The sequence below is a fragment of the Anomaloglossus baeobatrachus genome, chromosome 3, assembly GCF_048569485.1.
Source record: "Anomaloglossus baeobatrachus isolate aAnoBae1 chromosome 3, aAnoBae1.hap1, whole genome shotgun sequence".
NCBI classification, from domain to species: Eukaryota; Metazoa; Chordata; class Amphibia; order Anura; family Aromobatidae; genus Anomaloglossus; species Anomaloglossus baeobatrachus.
In genome coordinates, this window is record NC_134355.1 from 366,958,051 (window position 1) to 366,981,841 (window position 23,791).

Below are 23,791 nucleotides of genomic sequence, written 5' to 3' on the forward strand. Positions count from 1 at the left end.
CAAGGAGCCAGCGCTAAGCGCGGCTCCCTGCTCTCTGAACATGTAGCACAGCGACCTTATGATCGCTGCTTCTGCTGTGTTTGACAGCTAAGCAGCGATCATAACAGCGACTTACAAGGTCGCTGTTACGTCACCGAAAATGGTGACGTAACAGCGACGTCGTTGTCGCTGTCGCTTAGTGTGACACCAGCATAAGTGTAAATTCTCTCATCAGTGATGATTGGTTGATTATGCAAATGACACGCTGATCAGGGTTTGATCATAGTGTGCTCTCATTCTGTTGCATGAGAAGAATTTGGACTGCACTTGGATGTCATGTAAGTTGAGTTCGATGGTTTCCACGGACTCTCTGACTAGTGACTAGCATGGCCGAATGAGATCCAAATATCGGATCAAACTGGGGCAGTAATTTTTTTCTTTGGACAGAATGTGAGTAAAAAATAAATATAAATAAATAAAACCGGACATATGAACGGCCCCATAGACCAATATTGTTCAGAGTGCAAGTTGATGTTTTGTCGCATTGTACCTGGACCAAAAATACACTCATCTGCACATGCCGTAAGACTAGGCAAACAAAGTACTCTTAATTCCTACATCTCATCTTGCACCTTATTTCTCTATGCTCCATAAACTCTGCTATCAATCCCATGAAGCATCAGTACTGCATCACATGACCAGCAAGTGTCAGTACCATCTGTGCCTGCTATGGCAACATATATACCTACCCTCTAAATATTCCCAAATAATATAACTAGATAGGAAAGATTAGCTTTCATGTTCTACATTATATCTCAAAGAAACACATATCCCGATTTGGCTGGGTTATGGAAAATGTGAACAAAAAGGCTGTGGAAAGTTTATTTGCATAAGCAGTAAGGAGGCATTGCATCTTTCTAGGTTATTCTCATACTGCAGCCTGATCCTGAAGATGTCACGCAGAGTTCCTCGGGCATGCTGCATGGCCGTACTGGGAAGTAGTAAGCGCAGTGTAAAAATGACCAGGAGTGACCCCAGTCATTCATTACGGCTCACCAATCACAGAGCCGATCTTACACCATGTGACTGGCTGGTGAAGAGCCTCTCTCTCAGCACAAGTTATTCCACAGACAATTTATCTGGTGCCTGCGGATTCTTTCACAAGCAAAAAGAAAATTGACAACTCTGCTGCGAACAAGGTATTGAAGACAGAACAAGACTGAGAAATATTCGATTATTTAAGTTGATGTGATTACAAGCTGGTTTTATTCAATCATTTTATATAAGTATCACTTTTTTTTTTTTCAGCGGTTCTTTTAATCAATCTAAGCTCTTGTCTTATACTTACCCTCCGGTGTTTTCATCCTTTTCGGTAGAGCTCCGGTCCCACGGTGCCATATTGTGCCCCTATCTTCTGACTGGCCACCAATATAGCTCTATGAGAGCCAGAACGAAGCTCTCATAGTTGTATTGAGTTGTGACCTCCGATGCGCTCCATGAAACACTGAAGCTGCTGGCAGGTCACAAATTACTGGAAACTGACTGGAGCGGGCAGCATTGGAAATAGATGAAAATAGCAGAGGGTGCGTAAATGACAGGGGGTAGGGGAGTTATATTTAAAAAGGTCTACTACTTTTACATTAATGGCATATTCTTACGATGGGTCATTAACATCTGATCGGCCGGGGTCCGACACCCCCGCCAATTAGCCGCAGCAGGAGGTTGGAAATGCTCAATTCTGGAGCTGCCCATCAACTAATAGCGGCCGGGTACTGCACATCCACTTCCTATTGATTTCAATAGGAGGCAGATGTGCAGTACATGGCCACTATTAGTTGACGGAGCAGCGCCAAAATGAAGCATTTCTGTCCACCTGGACCAAGAACAGCTGATCCGTTGGGTGTTGGACCCTGGCTGATCAGACATTGATGACCTATCCTAAGGATAGGCGCTCAATGTAAAAGTAGTGGATAACCTCTTTAACCCCTTCACGACCATGGACGGAAAGATCCGTCCTTGTGCCCTGGGCCTTAACGACCAAGGACGGATCTTTCCGTCATGGCGGAATCGCGGCACCGGAGCCTCCGGTGACTGCGATCGGTTAACATAAACCGCAGATTCGGGGAGGAGGGGACCTGTTCCTGACCTTAGGAGGGGTGGTGCCTCCTCCCCGGACCTACGGAGGCTGTGATTGGCTGACGAACGCCGCTCAACCAATCACAGCCACTGTAATGTTCCAGCCATTTAAAATGACTGAAACATTGAATTCCAGCCCTGGCCAGTGCAGCTGTAGCACTGGCCATTGGCTGGAGCTGGGTGACCTCACTGGATCACCCTCCCCCAGCTCCACTGCTCTGATTGGAGAGATCGGCCTTGTGACCGATTTCTCCAATCACAGTGTACCTGTTGCCGGTGACCGCCCCCGTCATCGTCCCTGCAGCACGCTGAGCACAGTGAGTGTACACAGTGCAATGGCAGGGCGACAAGCTCCGGTCCCATGCTGTTATGAGACCGGAGCATGGGACCCGGAAGTTGCCGCGCTGCCATTGCACTGTACGAAAAGCGTCCCGATCCGCCGCCGCCGCTGCCCTCCGCGATCTGCCACCTGTCTCCCCGATCTCCTGCCCGCACCCTCACCCCCACACCTCCCGATCCGCTGCGGCCCTCCATCTGTCACAGTGCCACCGCTCCCCCCAATCTGCTGCCCGGCCCCTCACCTCCGTGCAGCAGATCGGAGGGAGCGGTGGCACTATGACAGATGGAGGAGGACTGGGATCGTGCACCCTGTCCTCCTCCATCTGTCATAGTGCCACCGCTCCCTCCGATCTGCTGCCCGGCCCCTCCCCCTCGTGATCGGTGCTCGCCCCCTCCCCTCCGTGATGTGCTGCTCGCCCCCTCCCCTCCTTTCCCCTCCCCTCCGTGATGTGCTGCTCGCCCCCTCCCCTCCGTGATGTGCTGCTCGCCCCCTCCCCTCCCCTCCGTGATGTGCTGCTCGCCCCCTCCCCTCCGTGATGTGCTGCTCGCCCCCTCCCCTCCGTGATGTGCTGCTCGCCCCCTCCCCTCCGTGATGTGCTGCTCGCCCCCTCCCCTCCGTGATGTGCTGCTCGCCCCCTCCCCTCCGTGATGTGCTGCTCGCCCCCTCCCCTCCGTGATGTGCTGCTCGCCCCCTCCGTGATGTGCTGCTCGCCCCCTCCCCTCCGTGATGTGCTGCTCGCCCCCTCCGTGATGTGCTGCTCGCCCCCTCCCCTCCGTGATGTGCTGCTCGCCCCCTCCCCTCCGTGATGTGCTGCTCGCCCCCTCCCCTCCGTGATGTGCTGCTCGCCCCCTCCCCTCCGTGATGTGCTGCTCGCCCCCTCCCCTCCGTGATGTGCTGCTCGCCCCCTCCCCTCCGTGATGTGCTGCTCGCCCCCTCCCCTCCGTGATGTGCTGCTCGCCCCCTCCCCTCCGTGATGTGCTGCACGCTCCCCCCACCTCTCACCCCCGTGGTCAGCTACCCGCCCCCTCCCCTGTCACCGCCGTGATGTGCGCTCCCTCCCATGTCACCGCCGTGATGTGCGCTCCCTCCCCTGTCACCGCCGTGATGTGCGCTCCCTCCCCTGTCACCGCCGTGATGTGCGCTCCCTCCCATGTCACCGCCGTGATGTGCGCTCCCTCCCCTGTCACCGCCGTGATGTGCGCTCCCTCCCCTGTCACCGCCGTGATGTGCGCTCCCTCCCCTGTCACCGCCGTGATGTGCGCTCCCTCCCCTGTCACCGCCGTGATGTGCGCTCCCTCCCCTGTCACCGCCGTGATGTGCGCTCCCTCCCCTGTCACCGCCGTGATGTGCGCTCCCTCCCCTGTCACCGCCGTGATGTGCGCTCCCTCCCCTGTCACCGCCGTGATGTGCGCTCCCTCCCCTGTCACCGCCGTGATGTGCGCTCCCTCCCCTGTCACCGCCGTGATGTGCGCTCCCTCCCCTGTCACCGCCGTGATGTGCGCTCCCTCCCCTGTCACCGCCGTGATGTGCGCTCCCTCCCCTGCCACCGCCGTGATGTGCGCTCCCTCCGCTGTCACCGCCGTGATGTGCGCTCCCTCCCCTGTCACCGCCGTGATGTGCGCTCCCTCCCCTGTCACCGCCGTGATGTGCGCTCCCTCCCCTGTCACCGCCGTGATGTGCGCTCCCTCCCCTGTCACCGCCGTGATGTGCGCCCCTCCCCTGTCACCGCCGTGATGTGCGCTCCCTCCCATGTCACCGCCGTGATGTGCGCTCCCTCCCCTGTCACCGCCGTGATGTGCGCTCCCTCCCCTGTCACCGCCGTGATGTGCGCTCCCTCCCATGTCACCGCCGTGATGTGCGCTCCCTCCCCTGTCACCGCCGTGATGTGCGCTCCCTCCCCTGTCACCGCCGTGATGTGCGCTCCCTCCCCTGTCACCGCCGTGATGTGCGCTCCCTCCCCTGTCACCGCCGTGATGTGCGCTCCCTCCCGTCACCGCCGTGATGTGCGCTCCCTCCCCTGTCACCGCCGTGATGTGCGCTCCCTCCCCTGTCACCGCCGTGATGTGCGCTCCCTCCCCTGTCACCGCCGTGATGTGCGCTCCCTCCCCTGTCACCGCCGTGATGTGCGCTCCCTCCCCTGTCACCGCCGTGATTTGTGCTCCCTCCCCTGTCACCCCCGTGATCTGCTGTCCACTCTCCCTCCACCTCTCACCCCCGTGATCTGCGCTCTGCTCACCTGTCTCCCCCATGATCTGCGCTCTCTCACCTGTCACCCCCGTGATCTGCGCTCTCTCACCTGTCTCCCCCGTGATCTGTGCTCCCTCACCTGTCACCCCGTGATCTGTGCTCCCTCACCTGTCACCCCCGTGATCTGTGCTCCCTCACCTGTCACCCCCGTGATCTGCGCTCTGCTCACCTGTCTCCCCCGTGATCTGCGCTCTCTCACCTCTCACCCCCGTGATCTGTGCTCCCTCACCTGTCACCCCGTGATCTGTGCTCCCTCACCTGTCACCCCGTGATCTGTGCTCCCTCACCTGTCACCCCCGTGATCTGCTGTCCGCTCTCCCTCACCTCTCACCCCCGTGATCTGTGCTCTGCTCACCTGTCTCCTCCGTGATCTGTGCTCTGCTCACCTGTCTCCTCCGTGATCTGCGCTGCGCTCCCTCCCCCACCTCTCACCCTCCCCGATCTGCTGCCTCCTTCATCTCCTGTGATCCAGCTGCCTAGATCCATCCTGTAGGGTAACTATCCCCAATCTCACCTCCCACTCCCCTTCCCACCCATCCCCCCCACCCGCCCCCTCCCCCCATCCTCTGCCGCTCCTGCATCCACTGCGCCCTCTCCCATCCGCCCCCACCCTATCCCAGCCGCCGTCTCACAATCACAGATGCTCCCTTTATATGCCGCTGCCCCCCCATCTGCTGCCGCCCCCCCCCCCCCCCCATCTTCCGCTGTTTTTTTTTTTCTATGCCATGGGGGTCTAGTTTCCAAAATGGGGTCACATGTGGGGGAGCTCCACTGTTTCGGCACCTCAGGGGGTCTCCAAACAGCATGGAATACGCTAATTGTCCCAGACAATTTTGCGTTTGAAACGTCAAATGACGCTCCTTGCCTTCCGAGCCCTGCTGTGCGCCCAAACATTTGAGTTCCACCACATATGAGGTATCTGCGTACTCAGGAGAAATTGCACAATACATTTTATGGTGCAATTTTTCCTGATACCCTTGTGAAAAAAACAGCTACTTGGTTGAAGTAACAATTTTGTGGTAAAAAAGGTTTTTTTTATTTTCACGGCTCAACTCTATTAACTTTTGTGAAGCCCCCAGAGGCTCAAAGTGCTCAATAAACATCTAGATAAATTCCATGAGGGGTCTAGTTTCCAAAATGGGGTCACATGTGGGGGAGCTCCACTGTTTCGGCACCTCAGGGGGTCTCCAAACGCAACATGGAATACGCTAATTATCCCAGACAATTTTGCGTTTGAAACGTCAAATGACGCTCCTTGCCTTCCGAGCCCTGCTGTGCGCCCAAACATTTTATTTCTACCACATATGAGGTGTCTGTGTACTCAGGAGAAATTGCACAATACATTTTATGGTGCAATTTTTCCTGATACCCTTGTGAAAAAAAAAGCTACCTGGTTGAAGTAACAATTTTGTGGTAAAAAAAATTTTTTTTATTTTCACAGCTCAACTCTATTAACTTTTGTGAAGCCCCCAGAGGCTCAAAGTGCTCAATAAACATCTAGATAAATTCCATGAGGGGTCTAGTTTCCAAAATGGGGTCACATGTGGGGGAGCTCCACTGTTTCGGCACCTCAGGGGCTCTCCAAACGCAACATGGTGAGGCTAACGATTCCAGCTAATTTTCTGTTCAAAAAAGTCAAATGGCGCTCCTTCCCTTCGGAGTCCTGCCGTGCGCCAAAACAGTGGTTTTTCGCCACAAATGAGGTATCTGCGTGTTCAGTAGAAATTGCCCAACAAATTTTGGGGGTTCATTTAATCCTGCTACCCTTGTGCATATGCAATATTTGAGGCTAAATTAACATTTTTGTTGCAAAAAGTAAAATGTTCATTTTTTCGTTCCACATTGCTTTAGTTACTGTGAAGCACCTGAAGGGTTAATAACCTTCTTGAATGTGGTTTTGAGTAGCCTGAGGGGTGCCGTTTTTGGAATGGTGTCACTTTTGGGTGTTCTGTGTCATGTAGACCTTTCAAAATCGCTTCAAATGTGATGTGGTCCCTAAAAAAAGTGGCTTTGTAAATTTTGTTGTAAAAATGAGAAATTGCTCATAAACTTTGAACCCCTATAACTTCCTTAAATTTTTTTTTTTTTTCCCAAAATTGTTCTGATGTAAAATAGACATGTGGGAAATGTTATTTATTAATTATTTTGTGTCATATGTCTCGTTGGTTTTAGAGCATAAAAATTCAAAGTTTGAAAATTACAAAATTTTCAAAATTTTCGCGAAATTTCCGTTTTTTTCACAAAGAAATGCAAAAAATATCGGCCTAAATTTACCACTAACATGAAGCCCAATATGTCACGAAAAAACAATCTCAGAATCACCGGGATCCGCTGAAGCGTTCCAGAGTTATAACCTCATAAAGTGACACTGCTCAGAATTGCAAAAAATGGCCTGGTCTTTAGGGTCAAAATAGGCTTGGGGCTGAAGGGGTTAAAGCACCACTCCAGTGCTGAAATTAAAAAAAAAATGCTGGAGTGGTGCTTTAAAAAGCAGTCATGTAAGTGCGACATCCTTCTCACAGTTTACATCATCCTGCAAGCTGGTTTGTACTCACTTGTGCATTTTTTTTTTTTTTTTTTTTAACGGTCAAGTAAGATATTGCAGCGTCGCCCCCTTCAATTTAATGAATAAACCCTGCAAGAACTTGAATGAGTGCTTACAAAATGAAGCGAACAATGAAAAGCCATCGGCACTTGCACGAGTGCTGCAGGCTCCTCATATAACTGACTTGAAGGAGGATAGTTGGACCCACAACAATCTAATACTGATGGTTTATTCTAAGGTTAAATCACCAAATCTAAAAGGCTGAATGACTCCTTTAACAGGAGGACCCCCACAATTAGTGCATTAGAAAACGCTATAGATCCATCTTCTAATAATGTGTGCTAGCTCACAAGTCACACTGCCTTATCAGTACACGTCAATAAACCTACATTACATTCTTTGGACTTCAAGGTCAGCGACACTGTTGTATTGCTTTCATCACACACGTGCGGCTTCAGGTTCTTCTCTGTGCCACACACAGATCAGCCCTGCGCTATGCATTACAGAACAAGAAAAGCTCGAAGTTTACGGTACTACTCGCCAAGTCCGCTCGTATAATGATAGAAATATAAAATAAAAAAAAAAAGGAAAGAAAATGAATAAAGCAGGAGCATCGCATCATGTATACCATAGATGCGAGTTTATGGCCAGAAAATGCAGATTTGGTGAATAAATTTCAGCACCAAATCTACTTCTCTTGGCAAAAAAAACCCCCCAAACACTGTTTTCTGCCAGGAGATGCATGTCTGATTCACCTCAGATGAACGGAGTTCCTGCGGTCACAGGTGGAAGGCCGTGGGAACCTCCAGCTGTGACTGCACATAAACTCAGTGGCGTCACCACTCACCGCTGAGGCTCAGTCAGTCTCTGCCTGTAGCCGCAGTGGGCAGTCATGTTCTGTGCCCATGCCCTGCGACTTCAAGATACAGCAGAGCTGAGATTGTTGTGGGCCCTCATGTGTATTACATCAGACTTGGGTGTTGGGTGTTTTGGGGGTTTAATAAAAGGGTTAAAGTGGTTTTTTTTATTTTATTTCAAATAAGGGATTTTTCGGTGTTTGTGTTTATTTCTTTTCACTTACAGAATTAGTACTCTGTGTAACGAGAGTGCAGTGCCCCATATACTTGAATGGGTGCGAGAGAAAGACGGATCGCATTACACCCGCAGTATGCTGCGTCTTTTTTATCGGTCTGATTAGGGCTGAGAAAATAATCGCTCATGGGTGCTGGCACATAAGCTAATATTGGTCCGAGTGGAATGCGATGTTTATCGCATTCCACTCGCTCAGCTTTTCATGCAGTGTGTCTTAGGCCTTAGTGGCAGCTGTGAGCTGTCATTAACCAGTTATATTACTCCGATTGCCATTGCACCAGGGCAATCGAGATGAGCAGGGTAAAATGTTAGGACTGTCAAATCTAATGGATGTGACAATTCTGGGAGGCTGCAGGCTGCTATTTTTAGACTTGGGGACGGGGGTCCAATAACCATGGATTTCCTTAAGGGTACTTTACACACTGCGACATCGCTAGCGATCTCGTTAGCGATGTGAAATTCTAGATCGCAAGTGCGATCTTTCAAGATTGCACATGCGTAAAATGACCTATGTGCGCTCTCGAAAGATCGCACTTGCGATCTAGAATTTCACATCGCTAACGAGATTGCTAGCGATGTCGCAGTGTGTAAAGTACCCTTTAGCCTGAGGATAACAGCCCCAAGCTTTCAGCTTTATCTTGGCTGGATATCAAAATTGGAGGTCGAGTGGGGACTGCTCGTTGCTTTGGTTTTTTTTTTTTTTTAAATGTAAAAAAAAGCCGCATATGGTCCATCTTATTTTGATACACAGCTAAGACAAGCAGACAGCTGAGGTCTGCAGCCTGTAGCCATATGCTTTATCTGCACTGGGTATCACAATATTGGGGGACCCTATGGCAATTTATTTATTTCTACACCACTATAGGGATGCAGACAGCATGTGTGATACCAACCAATCACAGATGTTATCAAACAGGGTGGGGCACAGGTTCTGACTGCAACTAGAGCCGGTGAGACTGCCGGTGGGCGGGAGAAGCAGAGAATATGTATGAGGGTTAACGAGCAGTGTGACCGCTGCGGGGAAGGTCGGTAAGTATAACGATCCTGCTGTAATCCCCCCAGCCCTTTTTAGCACCATTTTACAGAACAATGTTTGGGTCACCATAAATTTATATGGGGTTCGGCGTCTGGATTCAAGTCCGGTCTCGCCAAACCCGAACATCTGCGGGTTCGCCCATCTCTAGTTCAGAACGATGATTTTTAAGCCAGCTAAAAAGAAAAAAATATCACAGAATTTGACAAACGAGCGCCTTTCTCATTTGTCAGATGATTGCTGGTCTTCTTAGTGAACCCAAAAATTGAGACTGAGCGTTTCCAGGAAAATTTGCTCCACAATTATCAGACCATTTAAAAGCAGCACACATTCTAAATAGGGTCTTAAGATGCTAGGCCCACACCTTGAATATTATGTGGGCCTACAGAAAAGCTGATATCACACGGTTCTGTGCCGCCACACGCATGGATGTGTACATATACAACTCTTCAGATAGATGCTACTTTATGTGTTCTAATCTAGTAGCAGTGTGATGTGTGTGTACTAGTCACCCCTTCCTACCCAAATGTGAATGTATATAAAAAAAAATAAAATAAATACATTTTTTTACTTACGTGTACCCTATGTAAATGAGCAGGGATACTCCATGGGCGTCAACGCACTGTGGGCGTTTGCAGTTTTCATAGCCCTGTGGGTGTTTTCAGTGGCATCACGTCCCTGTGGGCATGATACCATGGATTTACATGAGCGACGTACTGTCGCTTCTTGAGATCACATGTGTGTGCACTTACCATTCCCGCAGCCTTATCCGGGTGCTTGCTTTTCGGCTTCAGACGCGCACTGAGCATGCTCAGAAGACTCCTGTGGTTCTGGTCATGCGCAGAGCGCGTCTGAAAACTGGAAGCAAGCACCAGGATAGCAAGGCTGCGGGAATGGTAAGTTTGCACACGCGGGATCACAAGGAGCGATGGGGACGTTGATCATGTAAATCCATGGTATCACGCCCACAGGGGCGTGATACCACGTAAAGTATGTAGACGCCCTCAGGGGACTAGACTCTCTGATCAATAACATAGGGTACACGTAGGTAATAAAACATTTTTCTACATTCCCATTACACAATATTACAACACAGGGATGGGTAGGAAGGTGTTACTAGCCACATATCACACTGCTACTAGGTTAGATCACATAACTTACCTGACAGGTTCCCTTTAAGAACCTTTTTTTTTTTTTACAATTTTTGTACCAGTCATTTGGACTTTTTTAGACTTGCTCTTCCTATCATTTTCAGCAGTTTCCTCATCATCAGAGTCACAATTACAATGACGGGTAACACCTCTATACACAGCTGTACTCAGGAGCTACCAGTCACAATAGGCGATAATACAACAGGTTAAGTCACAGCTGACCCTCTGAAACCCTTCCCTTCACAATGTCCTTTGCACAGGCTTATTAGATACTTCAATACAAAAAAAAAAAAAAAAAAAAGGGTCAGGATCCAACCATTCTAGCTATGCACAACAATATTTAAATTACCGTATTTTTCGGACCATAAGACGCACTTTTTTTCCTCCAAATTTGAGAGGAAAGTGTGGGGTGCGTCTTATGGTCTGAAGCTGCGGGGTAGGGAGCTGTGGGGAGTCAGCGCTATGCAGTGGGATACCAGGAGGCAGGGAGGGTCGCTGCTGCAGGATGCCGGCTGCTGGAGAAACCATGTGTACCCGCTGCTTAAAGTCAGTGAATATTCATTAGCTGCTCCCCGCCCACCTCTCTCTGCAGTCAGCGGGTGTGAGGAGCAGCTAATGAATACTTGTTTAATGTAAACAGCGGTCACACGTGGAAGTTCCAGACGCCGGCTTCCTGCAGCGGCTGCGGAGACTGTGTCCGCTGTGAAGGAGGCAGGAGCAGGGTGCCGCTGCAGTTATGTCTGGCCCGGGGAAAGTGCAGATCACTGCAGTGTCCGGGCCAGAGCACGGCATACCGTCACAGCACAGCCGCAGTCTCTGTTCTGAGGGCTCAAAGTACTTTCACTTTGCTCCTGCCTTTACACTAGAAACAGTCTCCCGTAGCTGACAAGGACCTACAGTGATGTAATGCAGAGGGGTGGGCCAGAGCAGCACAGAACAGCACAGAGCCCGCCTCTTCATTACATCACTGCAGGTCCTTGAGATACGAGAGACTTTGTCTGTAATGCCAGGACCAAACTGAAGCATGGTGAGCATCACATCAGTAAAAGTAAGGCAATAAATAATATAGTATATAAAGGCATTACTGTACACCTGGATGGGGTTGGATATTATATATATATATATATATATATATATTTTTTTTTTTACACACATACACACACACACTATATAACTATATACACACACACAATCCAGATTGGAGGATCACACACAATGATGGGGAACATACATATTCCACGATGGGGGCCATATATACCTGGAAGGTACCCAGAATGGAGGATATGAGGACAGAATTTGGGGATATTATTACCTCAATAACACTGTCAGCAGTAAAATAACAGTGTGTCATGACCACATTCTTTTACTTTAATTTTATTTTTTTCTATTTTTTCCTCCTCTAAAACAAGGGTGCGTCTTATAGTCCGGTGCGTCTTAGGCTATGTGCGCACGTCGCGTAAAAACATGCAGTTACGCTGCGCTTTGTAGTGCAGCGTAACTGCATGCGTCCTGCGTCCCCTGCACAGTCTATGGAGACTGTGCAGGGGCCGTGCGCACGTGGCGTTTAAGAGCGCAGCGCTTCGGCTACTGCCGAAGCGCTGCGCAAAAAGAAGTGACATGTCACTTCTTTCCTGAGCTTTGCCGGCAGCTCCTGCTCTGTCTATGGCAGGAGCTGCAGGCAGAGCGCATGGAATCGGCGCTCACTACGGACATTTCTGCAGCGATCTAAAGCGCACATGTGCTCTTCAGATCGCTGCAGAAATTTCTGCAGGGCCTGTACGCAACGTGCGCACATAGCCTTATAGTCCGAAAAATACGGTAAGTCAACAAAGCCCCAGCAAAATTGCAAGATTTTTTCTTTTTTTTTTTAATACAGATTGCGACATAATAAAATAATTATATATTGCATAAAATGTCATTACATTTGAACCAAAAAAAATGATCTAAACAAAGCGCAATTTTCTGAGGTCACTTTCCCTTAAGGGTAAGTTCACACGCGGCATTTTTTTTTTTTTTAACCAAAAACCGCACTAAAAACGCAACGCGGCAAAAACGCAATGTGTTTGATGTGTTTGCCCAATCCATTTTTTAAAGTCAAATCTATTGACTGGAAGGGCTCAAAAACACTGGAAAAACGCAAAGAATTGACATGCTGCATCTTAGGTGCATCTTCAAAAACACAGCCAAGATGCAGCCAACAAAAGATGCCCAGTGTGCACAGCAAAATAGAAATCTCATAGACTTTGCTGCGGGAATGGAATGCATGCATTTAGGTGCATCTTTGTGACATCAAAAACGCACAAAAAAAATGCAGCAAAAGATGCCCTGTGAGAACTTAGCCTAAAGCACCACTGCAGCATTTTTTTTTGTCAAAACTGCAATCTAAGATCCCTGCCACCTACTCTACTGACTCTCCAGCATCTTCACCTTCTATTGACACCATCTTGTGACGTAACTTCTGACTTGCCAGAAGTCAGAAGTTACCTACGTCACAAGCTCCCAATGCGTCTCTATGAGAGCCGGACTGAAGCCAGAACAAGGCTTTCATAGACTTGTATTGAACAGTGACCTCCAGCGTGCTTTGATGATACGCAGGAGCTGCTGGTGGGTCACAAATCATGAGAGACCGACCAAGATAAGAGAACATGAAGATGGCGGCAGCTGAGGATAAGCAAGCGGCTGGGGACTTAGATTTAAAACAACAATGCAGCGATGAAAAAATAAAATGCTAGAGTGGGGCTTTAGGCTATGTGCGCACTAGGCCGTTTTACCCGCGGATTTACCCGCGGTTTTGCTGCGTAAATTTCTTGAGAAACGTTTGAAATCTTTCTGCAGACATTTCCCAGCAAAACCTATGGGAAAAAAATAGCTGTGCGCACACTGCGTTTTTTTCTCAAGAAAATTCTTTGTGAAGATTTTCTTGAGAAAATTTCTTGAGAAAATGTGCATGTCACTTCTTTTCCGCAGGTACCCCCGGTATTTCACTCCATTCACTGTAATGTAATTGCGAAATTCCGGGGGTATACCGCAGGTAGCAAATGATGTGCGGTATACCCCCGGTATAGCCGCGATTTACCTGCGGTAATGTTCATCGGTGCCTGCGGTTTTGCAGGGAGTGATGTCATTATGCCAGGAAGAGGAAGCGGAGCAGAGTAAACACAGACGTCACACTCCCTGGACGCCGCACAGAAGCACTTCCGTGTGACCTCCAGCTGCCCGTGCAGTCTGTGTCCTGTTCCAGCCCCGCCGCTGCCAGCACGTCAGTGTCTGCCCGCAGTGTCAGCAGCTTGTCACCCTGCAGCGCAGGCAGACACTGACACACAGCAATGCGTGCAGCAGCGGGGATGACGGGCGCTGCTGTCAGGAGGTGAGATGAGATCATTACCTACTGTGACGATCTCCTGCCTCCTGACGTCACCGCTGTCACTGCAGTCTATGCCCGCGGCCCGAGACTGTCACTAGCGGTGAAGTCACGGGCTCTCGCGATACTGCTGACAATGCAGCGGGCATAGAAGGCAGTGACAGCACCGATGGCAGGACTGCAGGAGATCATCACAGCAGGTAATGATCTCATCTAACCTCCTGATGGCAGCGCTCGGCATCCCCTGCAGTGACCTGGGCTGACCTATTGACATATATAAATTGGTGAAAGAAGGAATGTGGGGAGTGTTTTTTCAAATAAAACTTTTTTTGTTGTCTATTTTTTATTTCTTACTGAGTGGGTTGGTGATGTCAGGTATCTGATAGACGCGTGACATCAAGAACCTCAGGGCTTGATGCCAGGTGACATTACACATCTGGCATCAACTCCATATATTACCTCGTTTGCCACCGCACCAGGGCAACGGTATGAGTTGGGGCAAAGCACCAGGATTGGCACGTCTAATGGATGCGCCACTTCTGGGGCGGCTGCGGCCTGCTATTTTTAGGCTGGGGAGTGTCCAATAACAGTGGACCTCCCTAGTCTGAGAATATCAGATCCCAGCTGTCCGCTTTACCTTGGCTGGTGATCCAATATGGGGGGGATCCCACGTTATTTGGTTTAAATTATTTATTTAATGTAAAATAACAGCATGGGGTGCCCTCTGTTTTGGATTACCAGCCAAGGTGAAGCTGCCAGCTGTGGTCTGCAGGCTGCAGCCGTCTGCTTTACCCTAGCTGGCTACAAAAGATGGGGGGACCTCACGTCATTTTTTTTTTTTAATTATTTATTTATTTTTTGGCTAACTACAAGGCGAGCTTAGAATATGCAGGGAGGTGGGACATTATATAGGTCTTTCTCATCTATCTATTCATCTATCCATCTTTCCCTCTATCCATTATCTGTCTATCGATTATCTATATAAATTTATTGCAGTTCAGCATAAAAAAACCGCAGGGACCAACCTGTGGCAAAATCCCGTGCGTTTTTCCCGCGGTTTTGGTGCGTTTTTTTTTACCGCAGGTGCGGTAATCTTCAACTCCCAGAAGTTTCTCAAGAAATTTTCTTGAGAAAAATCACTTTTCTAGTGCGCACATAGCCTTAAAGTGACTGTCAGCAGAGAACGAATATTCAAACCAAGTACAGGCACTTGGTACATCATGGCAGGACCAAACATTTAAAAGGGGTTTTATCATGAACAAAATTTCAAAGTTAATTTTAATCAATAGATCTTGGAATAATAACAATTTCCACAATTGGATGTGTTTACAAAAAAAGTTCCTCTACTGAGATAGTATTATAAATGTGCCCCTGCTATGTACTGTGTAATGGCCGTGTCTGACCGTACAGGAACATGGTCTGATCATGCCACACCTCCTGGGCCAGGGAGGACACAAAACAGTATACAGACATCACAGCATAGGCTCACAACTGATTCTTCTTGTGAAGTAAAACAAACAAAATATTATATTCCAAAATGACACCTTGGAGTCACTGAACTATGACTAAGGGGGTCATGCGCACTTTGCATTTTTTTTTGCATTTCTGCAGCGTTTTGAGCTGCAGCGTCACATTGTCAAAATGCATGCGTTCTACTTCCCCAGCAAAGTCTATGAGAATCATGCAAAATCTGTGCGCACGATGCTTTTTTAAACGCAGCGTTTTGATTGTCAAAAATTTGACAAAATCTCTGCGTTTAGAAAAGCAGCATGTCACTTCTTTTGTCCGTTTTGGCAGCTTTCTACACGCATTGAAATCAATGAGTTGTAGAAAAACGCTACCAAAATGCTAAGCAGTGCGTTTGCATTGCATTATTGTTGCGATCTGCATGGTTTTTTAACATAAGGCCTAAGCCACACGGCGAGAAAAACAGTGCGAGTGGAGTGCGATAAAACATTGCATTCCCCTCGGACCAATTCTAGCCTGTGTGACAGCGCACATGAGCGATTATTTTCTCAGCCCTAATCAGACTGAGAAAACAATCGCAGCATGCTGCAGGTGTAATGCGAGACTCTTTCTCTCGCACCCATTCAAGTGAATGGGGCGAGAGAAAAATCGCACTGCACTCGCGGTACACCGGTGTACTGGCAGTGCAGTGCGAGAATGGCTATAGCCGACTATGCAGGAGAGAGGGAGAGAAATCCCACCCGCTGCTCGCACGAACGGACCTCTGTTGCAAGGACACACGCATGACACTCGGCGCTGATGTACTGCCAGCGCGAGCAGAGTGTCATGCAAGTGGATCGCAGTAGTCCCGGTGTGGCCCCAGCCTAACAAACGCAGTTCTTTCGGTCTCTCTCTCTCGGTCCATGTCAGTCTCTCCCTCCCACCCCCTCTCTCATATCGATCCACAATCACCAGCGCAGCGCTGCACGGCGTTCACACTGTGGCGGCTTCTCCTCTTTTGAAAATGCCAGCCGCTCATTATTCAATCTCTTATTACCCGCTTCCCCCGACCACCGGCGCCTATGATTGGGTACAGCCAGACACGTCCCCACGCTGAGTGACTGCTGTCTCACTGCAACCAATCACAGCCGCCGGTGGGCGAGTCTATATCGAGCAGTAAAAAAATAAAAAAAAAAAAACAAACCACGATCCAATTTGGATACCAGCCAGGGTAAAGCCACACGGCTGAAGGCTGGTATTCTCCGGATGGGGAGCCCCCCAGCCTAACAATATAAGCCAGCAGCCGCCCGGAATTGCCACATCTATTAGATGCGACAGTCCCGGGACTCTACCCGGCTAATGCCGAAATGCCCTGGTGCGGTGGCAAGCGGGGTAATAAGGAGTTAATGGCAGCAAGCCCATAGCTGCCACTAAGTCCTAGGTTAATCATGGCAGGCGTCTCCCCAAGATACCTTCCATGATTAACCTGTAAGGCTCTGTGCCCATGTTGCGCATTTGCGTGCAGTTACGCTGCGTATTGCACTGCAGCGTAACTGCATGCGTCCTGCGGCCCCAGCAATCTATGAAGATTGTTCATAATCCATACACACGTTGCGTTTTAGAACGCAGCGATTTGCATGCTGCCAAATCGCTGCGTTCTAAAAAGCAACATGTCACTTATTCCGTGCGCTTTGGATGCAGGTCCCGCTCTATGGTGGGGGCTGCATCCAGAGCGCATGAAATCTGCTTTTTCACTGCATTCATTACGCAGTGTTTCTGCAGCGATTTGAAGCGCACATGTGCTGTTCAAATCGGTGCAGAAATTTCTGCAGGGACATAACGCAACGTGGGCACATAGCCTAAGTTAAAGAAAATTAACACACACATCCAAAAAATTCTTTATTTGTAATGAAAGACAAAAAAACCCACCCTCTTTTAGCACTTTATTAACCACTCAAAAACACCTCCAGGTCCGATGTAATCCACGCAAGGTCCCACAACGCTTTCAGCTCTACTACATCGGAAGCCGACAGGAGCGGCAGCAGAACAGCGCCGCTCCTGTGAGCTCCATGCAGCAACTGAAGTGAGTTGCACGATCAGCTGTGCTGTCACTGAGGTTACTCGCAGCCACCGCTCTCAGGTGAAGGACTGCAGTTGTGGCCGCGATAACCTGAGTGCAAGCGCGGCTTACTGCAGTCACTCGGGGGATTTGCGATCATAGGAGAGTCCTTCACGTGTGACAGCAAATCAGTCTGCGACACAGAGAGAGAGAGAGATGCGTGATGTCAGTGAAATCGGGTGAAGCTCTGACGTCACTGCTGGGGACTCATGTGTCCTGGCACTGACCTCGGAGGCTCATCTGAGTTCATGACAGCACACAGACAGAGCCGCGGGATGACAATGAAGTCAGGTGCAGATCATCCGAGTTCATTCTCATTGTCCGGCTCTGTCTGTGTCTGCTGTCAGCGGGCATGTAGCAGAGCTGAATTACCGCACTGACAAAAATGCATCCAAAATACATGCGTTTTGGATGCATTCTTTTTGTCAACACGCAGCGTCAAGTCTGCCAGAGGGTGCATTTATTTCTGCACTGGCCAGGACGCAACGTGCGCATGAGCCCTAAGGCTGCTTTCGCACTGTGTTCCTCTCCCCGTTCGGAACGAGCGCCCAGCAAAACGGGTTTCGGACGTATGCATCGATGGGCTACTGACTATAACGCGCCTTTCAGACATCCATGTTTGATGAGGTACAAGCCACACGCATCAGTATGGTCATATGTGTGTCACACATGTGATATCTGTGTTTGCATACGTGTGACATGTACCGGAGAAAACACGGGTCTGTGAAATAAAAAGATTTTCAATATTCACCTGTATCCAGCGCTGTTTTCTTCGGCTCTGCTGCCTCCTGCTTCTGACCCCCGCTTATTATATTAATTGATTATTCACTGCACCGAGGACCTGGAAGCCGAAGCATCGAGGGGACAGCACTGCCGGTGACAGGCGAGTATTCAGCAAGCAGTGTGTGCGGAGTGATGTCCAGGTCATCAGTTTCCAATGAACTCTGATGAACCAGTGAAGTCACCGTGGACACACCCACTGTAGCGCGGGTGTCATGAGGATGTCATCAGAGTTCATTGGGAACTCCAATGACCTCCTGGACGTCAATGCACACACACTGCTTGCTGGATATTCACCTGTCATCGGCGATGCGGTCCCTGATGCTGTCACCGCAATGCTCCGCCTTCCAGATCCTCAATGCAGTGAATAATTAATGAGCGGGGGTCAGAAGCAAGAGACAGCAGAGCCGAAGAAAACAGAGCTGGATACAGGGGAATATAGAAAGTCTTTTATTTCAAAGATCCGTGATTTCTCGGGTACGTGTCACACGGATCACATCAGTGTGCGAACCGTGTGACACCCGTGATGCCAGAGAAAAAAACAGACATGTCTCCGTTTATTCGATAGGGGCCACGAGGGGTCACACGGTCCGTGTGAAAACATGGCTGTGTAAGTAACTTCAGAGAATAACATGGATACATGTGGCAGCCGTGTTAAAAACGGATGTCACATGTACCTGAAACACGGACGTCTGAAAGGGGCCTCATAGTGCAGAAGGAGTCACCGTGTGCTCTGTCGTGCAACATTTTCGGGAGTATATGCTTACTGGAATCGGACACCCATACGCAGTCTACTGGGTGTCCGACTCAAATAAGTGTATACTCTGGAACATTTCGCACGACAGAGGACATGGTAACTCCATCTGCACCATTATAGTCAGTGGCACCATCGTCGCATACGTCCGAAATCTGTTTTGCGGGGGTTCGGACGGAAGCCCTGACGGGACCACTGAACAGGGAGAGGAACGCCGTGTGAAAGCGGTCTAAGGCTATGTGCGCACTAGAAATGTGAAGTTTCTCAAGAAAATTTCTTGAGAAACTTCTGGGAGTGAAAGATTTCCGGACCTCCGGAAAAAAGCCGCACCAAATCCGCATGCGGATTTGCCGCGATTTTCCCGCGGGTGGTTCCCTGCGGATTTTGCAGGCTGTACTGCCGAAATCCGCAGGGTACCTGCGGAAATAATGGACATGCTCATTTTCTCAAGAAATTTTCTCGAGAAATTCTTCTCAAGGAAATTTCTTGAGAAAAATCCGCACAGTGCGCACAGCTATTTTTTTTTCTCATAGAATTTGCTGGGAAATGTCTGCACAAAGATTGCAGACATTTCTCAAGAAAAAATCCGCGGGTAAAACGGTCTAGTGCGCACAGAGCCTAAGGGTGTCTGTGTACATCGGAAATGCGTCAGAGTACATTAGTTTTTTTCTGACGATTTTATCATGTAACAAAGAAGATTTTATTTTATGCTATGAAATGGATTGGATGTGCCGTTTACTACTTCCACTTTTGTTTTCACGTTCTGGATTTGCCCTTCACAGCGTCAAACATGGAGTGGTGATAGCTCAATTTTTGTAATTGTATTAACCTTTGAGTTTAGTGTTCTGCTAGTTAGATTTCGGTGGTGCAAAGGGACTGGGTCTTCCCTCCGTGTCTGTGATTCCCAGTCCCTCCATCTGCCTCCAGTCTGTGAATGACCGGCCATCCATTTGAAATCTCAGTATAGACCTGTGGTACACAGACCAGAGGAAGAGGGGTTGGGGAATCACAGACAGGGAGGAGAAGACCCCGAGTATAGTCCAGCCCCTGTGCAACAAAATATAATTAGCAGAAAACTTCAAATGGTGATTCTAAAAGAACAACAACACGGATTTCTTCTCTAAAGGAATCATTGTAATCTGCATTACAAAATATAACTGACAGGATCTCTTTAAAGGGCAACTACCAGGTTTTTCCCATAAACTAGGGTCACCACTTATGCACAATGGAGGACACTGTTTGGATGACGTAGAACGCATCATTCACACGAAGAAAGAAGGGAGGAGGAGCCGGATCAAGACCAGCAACGCCCATTGGGCCGGACCACCCCATAGATTAATATAATAAAAGGTCTTTCTTATGTTATACAGATGGGCTTGGAGACTTATATACAGCATTCTAGAACACAGTATATAAGGGCTTACTGGTGGTGCGACAGGAATTCATGGACACAAAAAACAAAAAAAAGAAAAACCCTGCTGCTGCTCTGGAGATTGTGTACATGTTACAATAATAATATTTAAAAAAAAAAAAAAAAGAAATGAAGGCAGTAATATTACTACTCCGTTTCAATACGTGTGTCTTTGCTGCTCCAGACTTCACACCAGAAATGCCCACTTAGGGGATGTTCACACTGATTTTTTTTTTTTTTTTTTTAACAAATCAAAAACATTTCACATCTGCTTGGAGCAATCTTCCCTTTTGTCAAAATGCTGCCTATAGTGCACATATCGTGGGTTGTAATGTGGTAGAAAACAGTGTCCATTCAAGGACAATTCTTCAGTGTGTTGTCTGCTTTTTGGCCCTTTTTATTACAATTTTTTTAGCGATATTTTTGTTATACACCACATTATGATTAGAAATGGAAATGCAAATGGAAAAAAAACCATTAGAGTATGATAAAAAAAAAACCAACGCACCATATACGGATTACTACAAGCGTTTTTAATAGGTTTTTTTTACCCTCAAAAGACCAAAACACAATCTGTGTGGACCAGAGCCGATCACTTGCTGAGCTAGGTACGGAGTGGGCATTGCCATTGTGTTTAGGCCGGACTAAAATGATCAGCAATGATTTACTAGGCGTCAGAACAGAGGTGCGTGAGGGCAAGTATTTTTTTTTTTTATTTGATAACTTCCGGCAGGGGCTCCACGTGAATTCTGCAATGATCAGGGCTGCATACAGCGGAGCACAGGCAATCCGGGAGGAGTATCAATTTTTCATATTTTTCTCCTCAGCGCCATGGAAACATTAGGACTTGGCCAGACTGTGGCCTAAGAACATGAAACTTATCAAATAAAGAAATCAAACCACCATTACTCACCTGCTGAGCCCAGCAATGCTGCTCCACATCATGTGACTGCTGCAGCCAATCACTGGCCTCAGCGGTGGCCCTTGCATGTATGCCATGCGATTGCTGAGCTCAGTGATTGGCTGCAGCAGTCACAGGAATAGTGTCAGCAGTGCAGGGCCTTTAAATGTTAACCCTGGTTGGTTGCTATAGGTAACAAGGATTACTTATTTAATGTGCACGGCCCTGTGTTTTTAAGAACAAAGCCATGAAGCAATGGCAATAAGCCCCAGAGGTTGCCCAGTGGCATCTGTAGTGGAACTCGTGGGCAGCAGCCATCTAGAGGGTTAGGGTATGTGCGCACGTTGCTTTTTACCTGCTTTTTACCTGCTTTTTTGCTGCTTTTTCTTCTGCGCTGTTTAATGCCAAAATGGATGTGTTCTTCTATTCAAGCAAAGTCTATGGGAATTTGGGTTTCTTGTTCACACTATGTTGTTCAAAATGCTGCCTTTTTGTGGCAGAACTTTGGTCAAAAACTCAGCTTTGCAGTGCAAAACCCAAATGGCAAAAACAATTGACATGTTGCTTCTTTGAAAAGCTGAGTTTTTGACCAAAGTTCTGCCACAAAAAGGCAGCATTTTGAACAACATAGTGTGAACAAGAAACCCAAATTCCCATAGACTTTGCTTGAATAGAAGAACACATCCATTTTGGCATTAAACAGCGCAGAAGAAAAAGCAGCAAAAAAGCAGCAAAAAAGCAGGTAAAAAGCAACGTGCGCACATACCCTAAATCCATAATCCCTTTGGGTCATGCTGCTGCAGAGGAGGGTGCACAATCCGATCTGTGCCCTCACAATGCCACAGCACTGAGCCCCGCGGCCGTGATCACAGCAGGAGGGCGCGGGGACCCACAGCGGAGACCCACGGAGGATGTGACAGCCTCGGAGGTCACACGTACAATGGCCGGGGCCTTCCTTCCCCACGCATCCCTCCACCGGTGACAGGCCCGCACATGTATGTAGCATGTAAACACACAAAGGAGCCGCGGTCCCGCCCAGTGCACGGGCCTCCATTACTGTGCGGAGACCGAGCTCACTGCCTGGGCCAACATGGCGGGAATGGGGGAGCCGGAGCCGCCTGCAGCGGCCATTCTCCGCAGACACTGACCTGACAGAAGCGCTGGCAGTAGTCGCTGGCTGCCTGCAAGGCCTCGTCCTCGCCCGCGCCTCCTACCGTCCGCAGGTGGCTCTCTAGCTCCTGCAGTCTTTCCTCCAGGTGGGGCAGTTCGGCGGAGACGTCGGGGCCGGAGCTGAGGCCGCTCTCCCTTTCGGCCTCCCCGTCCGCCATATTCACACCCCGCTCCGTCTCGTACACACAAACTCTCTCCTCACACACACCGCCACTCGGCGGCCGTGTCTAGAATGGAGTTGCGCCTGCTAGGTCTGACGTGGGCGTCACGTGCTAGCAGCGCTCACGTGACTCGGGCTTTCCTTTCGCACTCAGTGCGCGGCCGACAGAGAAACCAGCAGCACATAGGCATACGGACGGAGGCTGAGGGGAGAGACCAGCAAGTAGCCATACAGGGATTGAGGGGAGAGGCCAGCACATAGCCATACAGGGATTGAGGGGAGAGGCCAGCACATAGCCATACAGGGAGTGAGGGGAGAGGCCAGCACATAGCCATACAGAGACTGAGGGGAGAGACCAGCACATAGCCATACAGGGACTGAGGGGAGAGGCCAGCACATAGCCATACAGGGACTGAGGGGAGAGGCCAGCACATAGCCATACAGGGAGTGAGGGGAGAGACCAGCACATAGCCATACAGGGAGTGAGGGGAGAGGCCAGCACATAGCCATACAGGGAGTGAGGGGAGAGGCCAGCACATAGCCATACAGGGACTGAGGGGAGAGACCAGCACATAGCCATACAGGGAGTGAGGGGAGAGACCAGCACATAGCCATACAGGGAGTGAGGGGAGAGGCCAGCACATAGCCATACAGGGAGTGAGGGGAGAGGCCAGCACATAGCCATACAGGGAGTGAGGGGAGAGGCCAGCACATAGCCATACAGGGACTGAGGGGAGAGGCCAGCACATAGCCATACAGGGAGTGAGGGGAGAGGCCAGCACATAGCCATACAGGGACTGAGGGGAGAGACCAGCACATAGCCATACAGGGACTGAAGGGAGAGACCAGCACATAGCCATACAGGGACTGAAGGGAGAGACCAGCACATAGCCATACAGGGACTGAGGGGAGAGGTCAGCACATAGCCATACAGGGAGTGAGGGGAGAGGCCAGCACATAGCCATACAGGGAGTGAGGGGAGAAACCAGCACATAGCCATACAGGGACTGAAGGGAGAGACCAGCACATAGCCATACAGGGACTGAGGGGAGAGACCAGCACATAGCCATACAGGGACTGAGGGGAGAGGCCAGCACATAGCCATACAGGGACTGAGGAGAGAGACCAGCACATAGCCATACAGGGACTGAGGAGAGAGACCAGCA

The 23,791-nt window shown here is 49.3% G+C and overlaps 1 protein-coding gene across 1 annotated transcript in view; it reads right to left on the reverse strand.

Moving 5' to 3' along the window:
• ZNF292 (zinc finger protein 292) overlaps positions 1 to 22,708 on the reverse strand; it is a 76,157-nt gene extending 53,449 nt beyond the window's left edge. Inside the window, exon 1 of the mRNA XM_075340150.1 lies at positions 22,444 to 22,708. Within this exon, the coding sequence (XP_075196265.1) occupies positions 22,444 to 22,623 (180 nt within the window). The 5' untranslated portion in view covers positions 22,624 to 22,708. The remainder of the gene's footprint in view (positions 1 to 22,443) is intronic.
• Between the last annotated feature and the right edge of the window lie 1,083 nt (positions 22,709 to 23,791).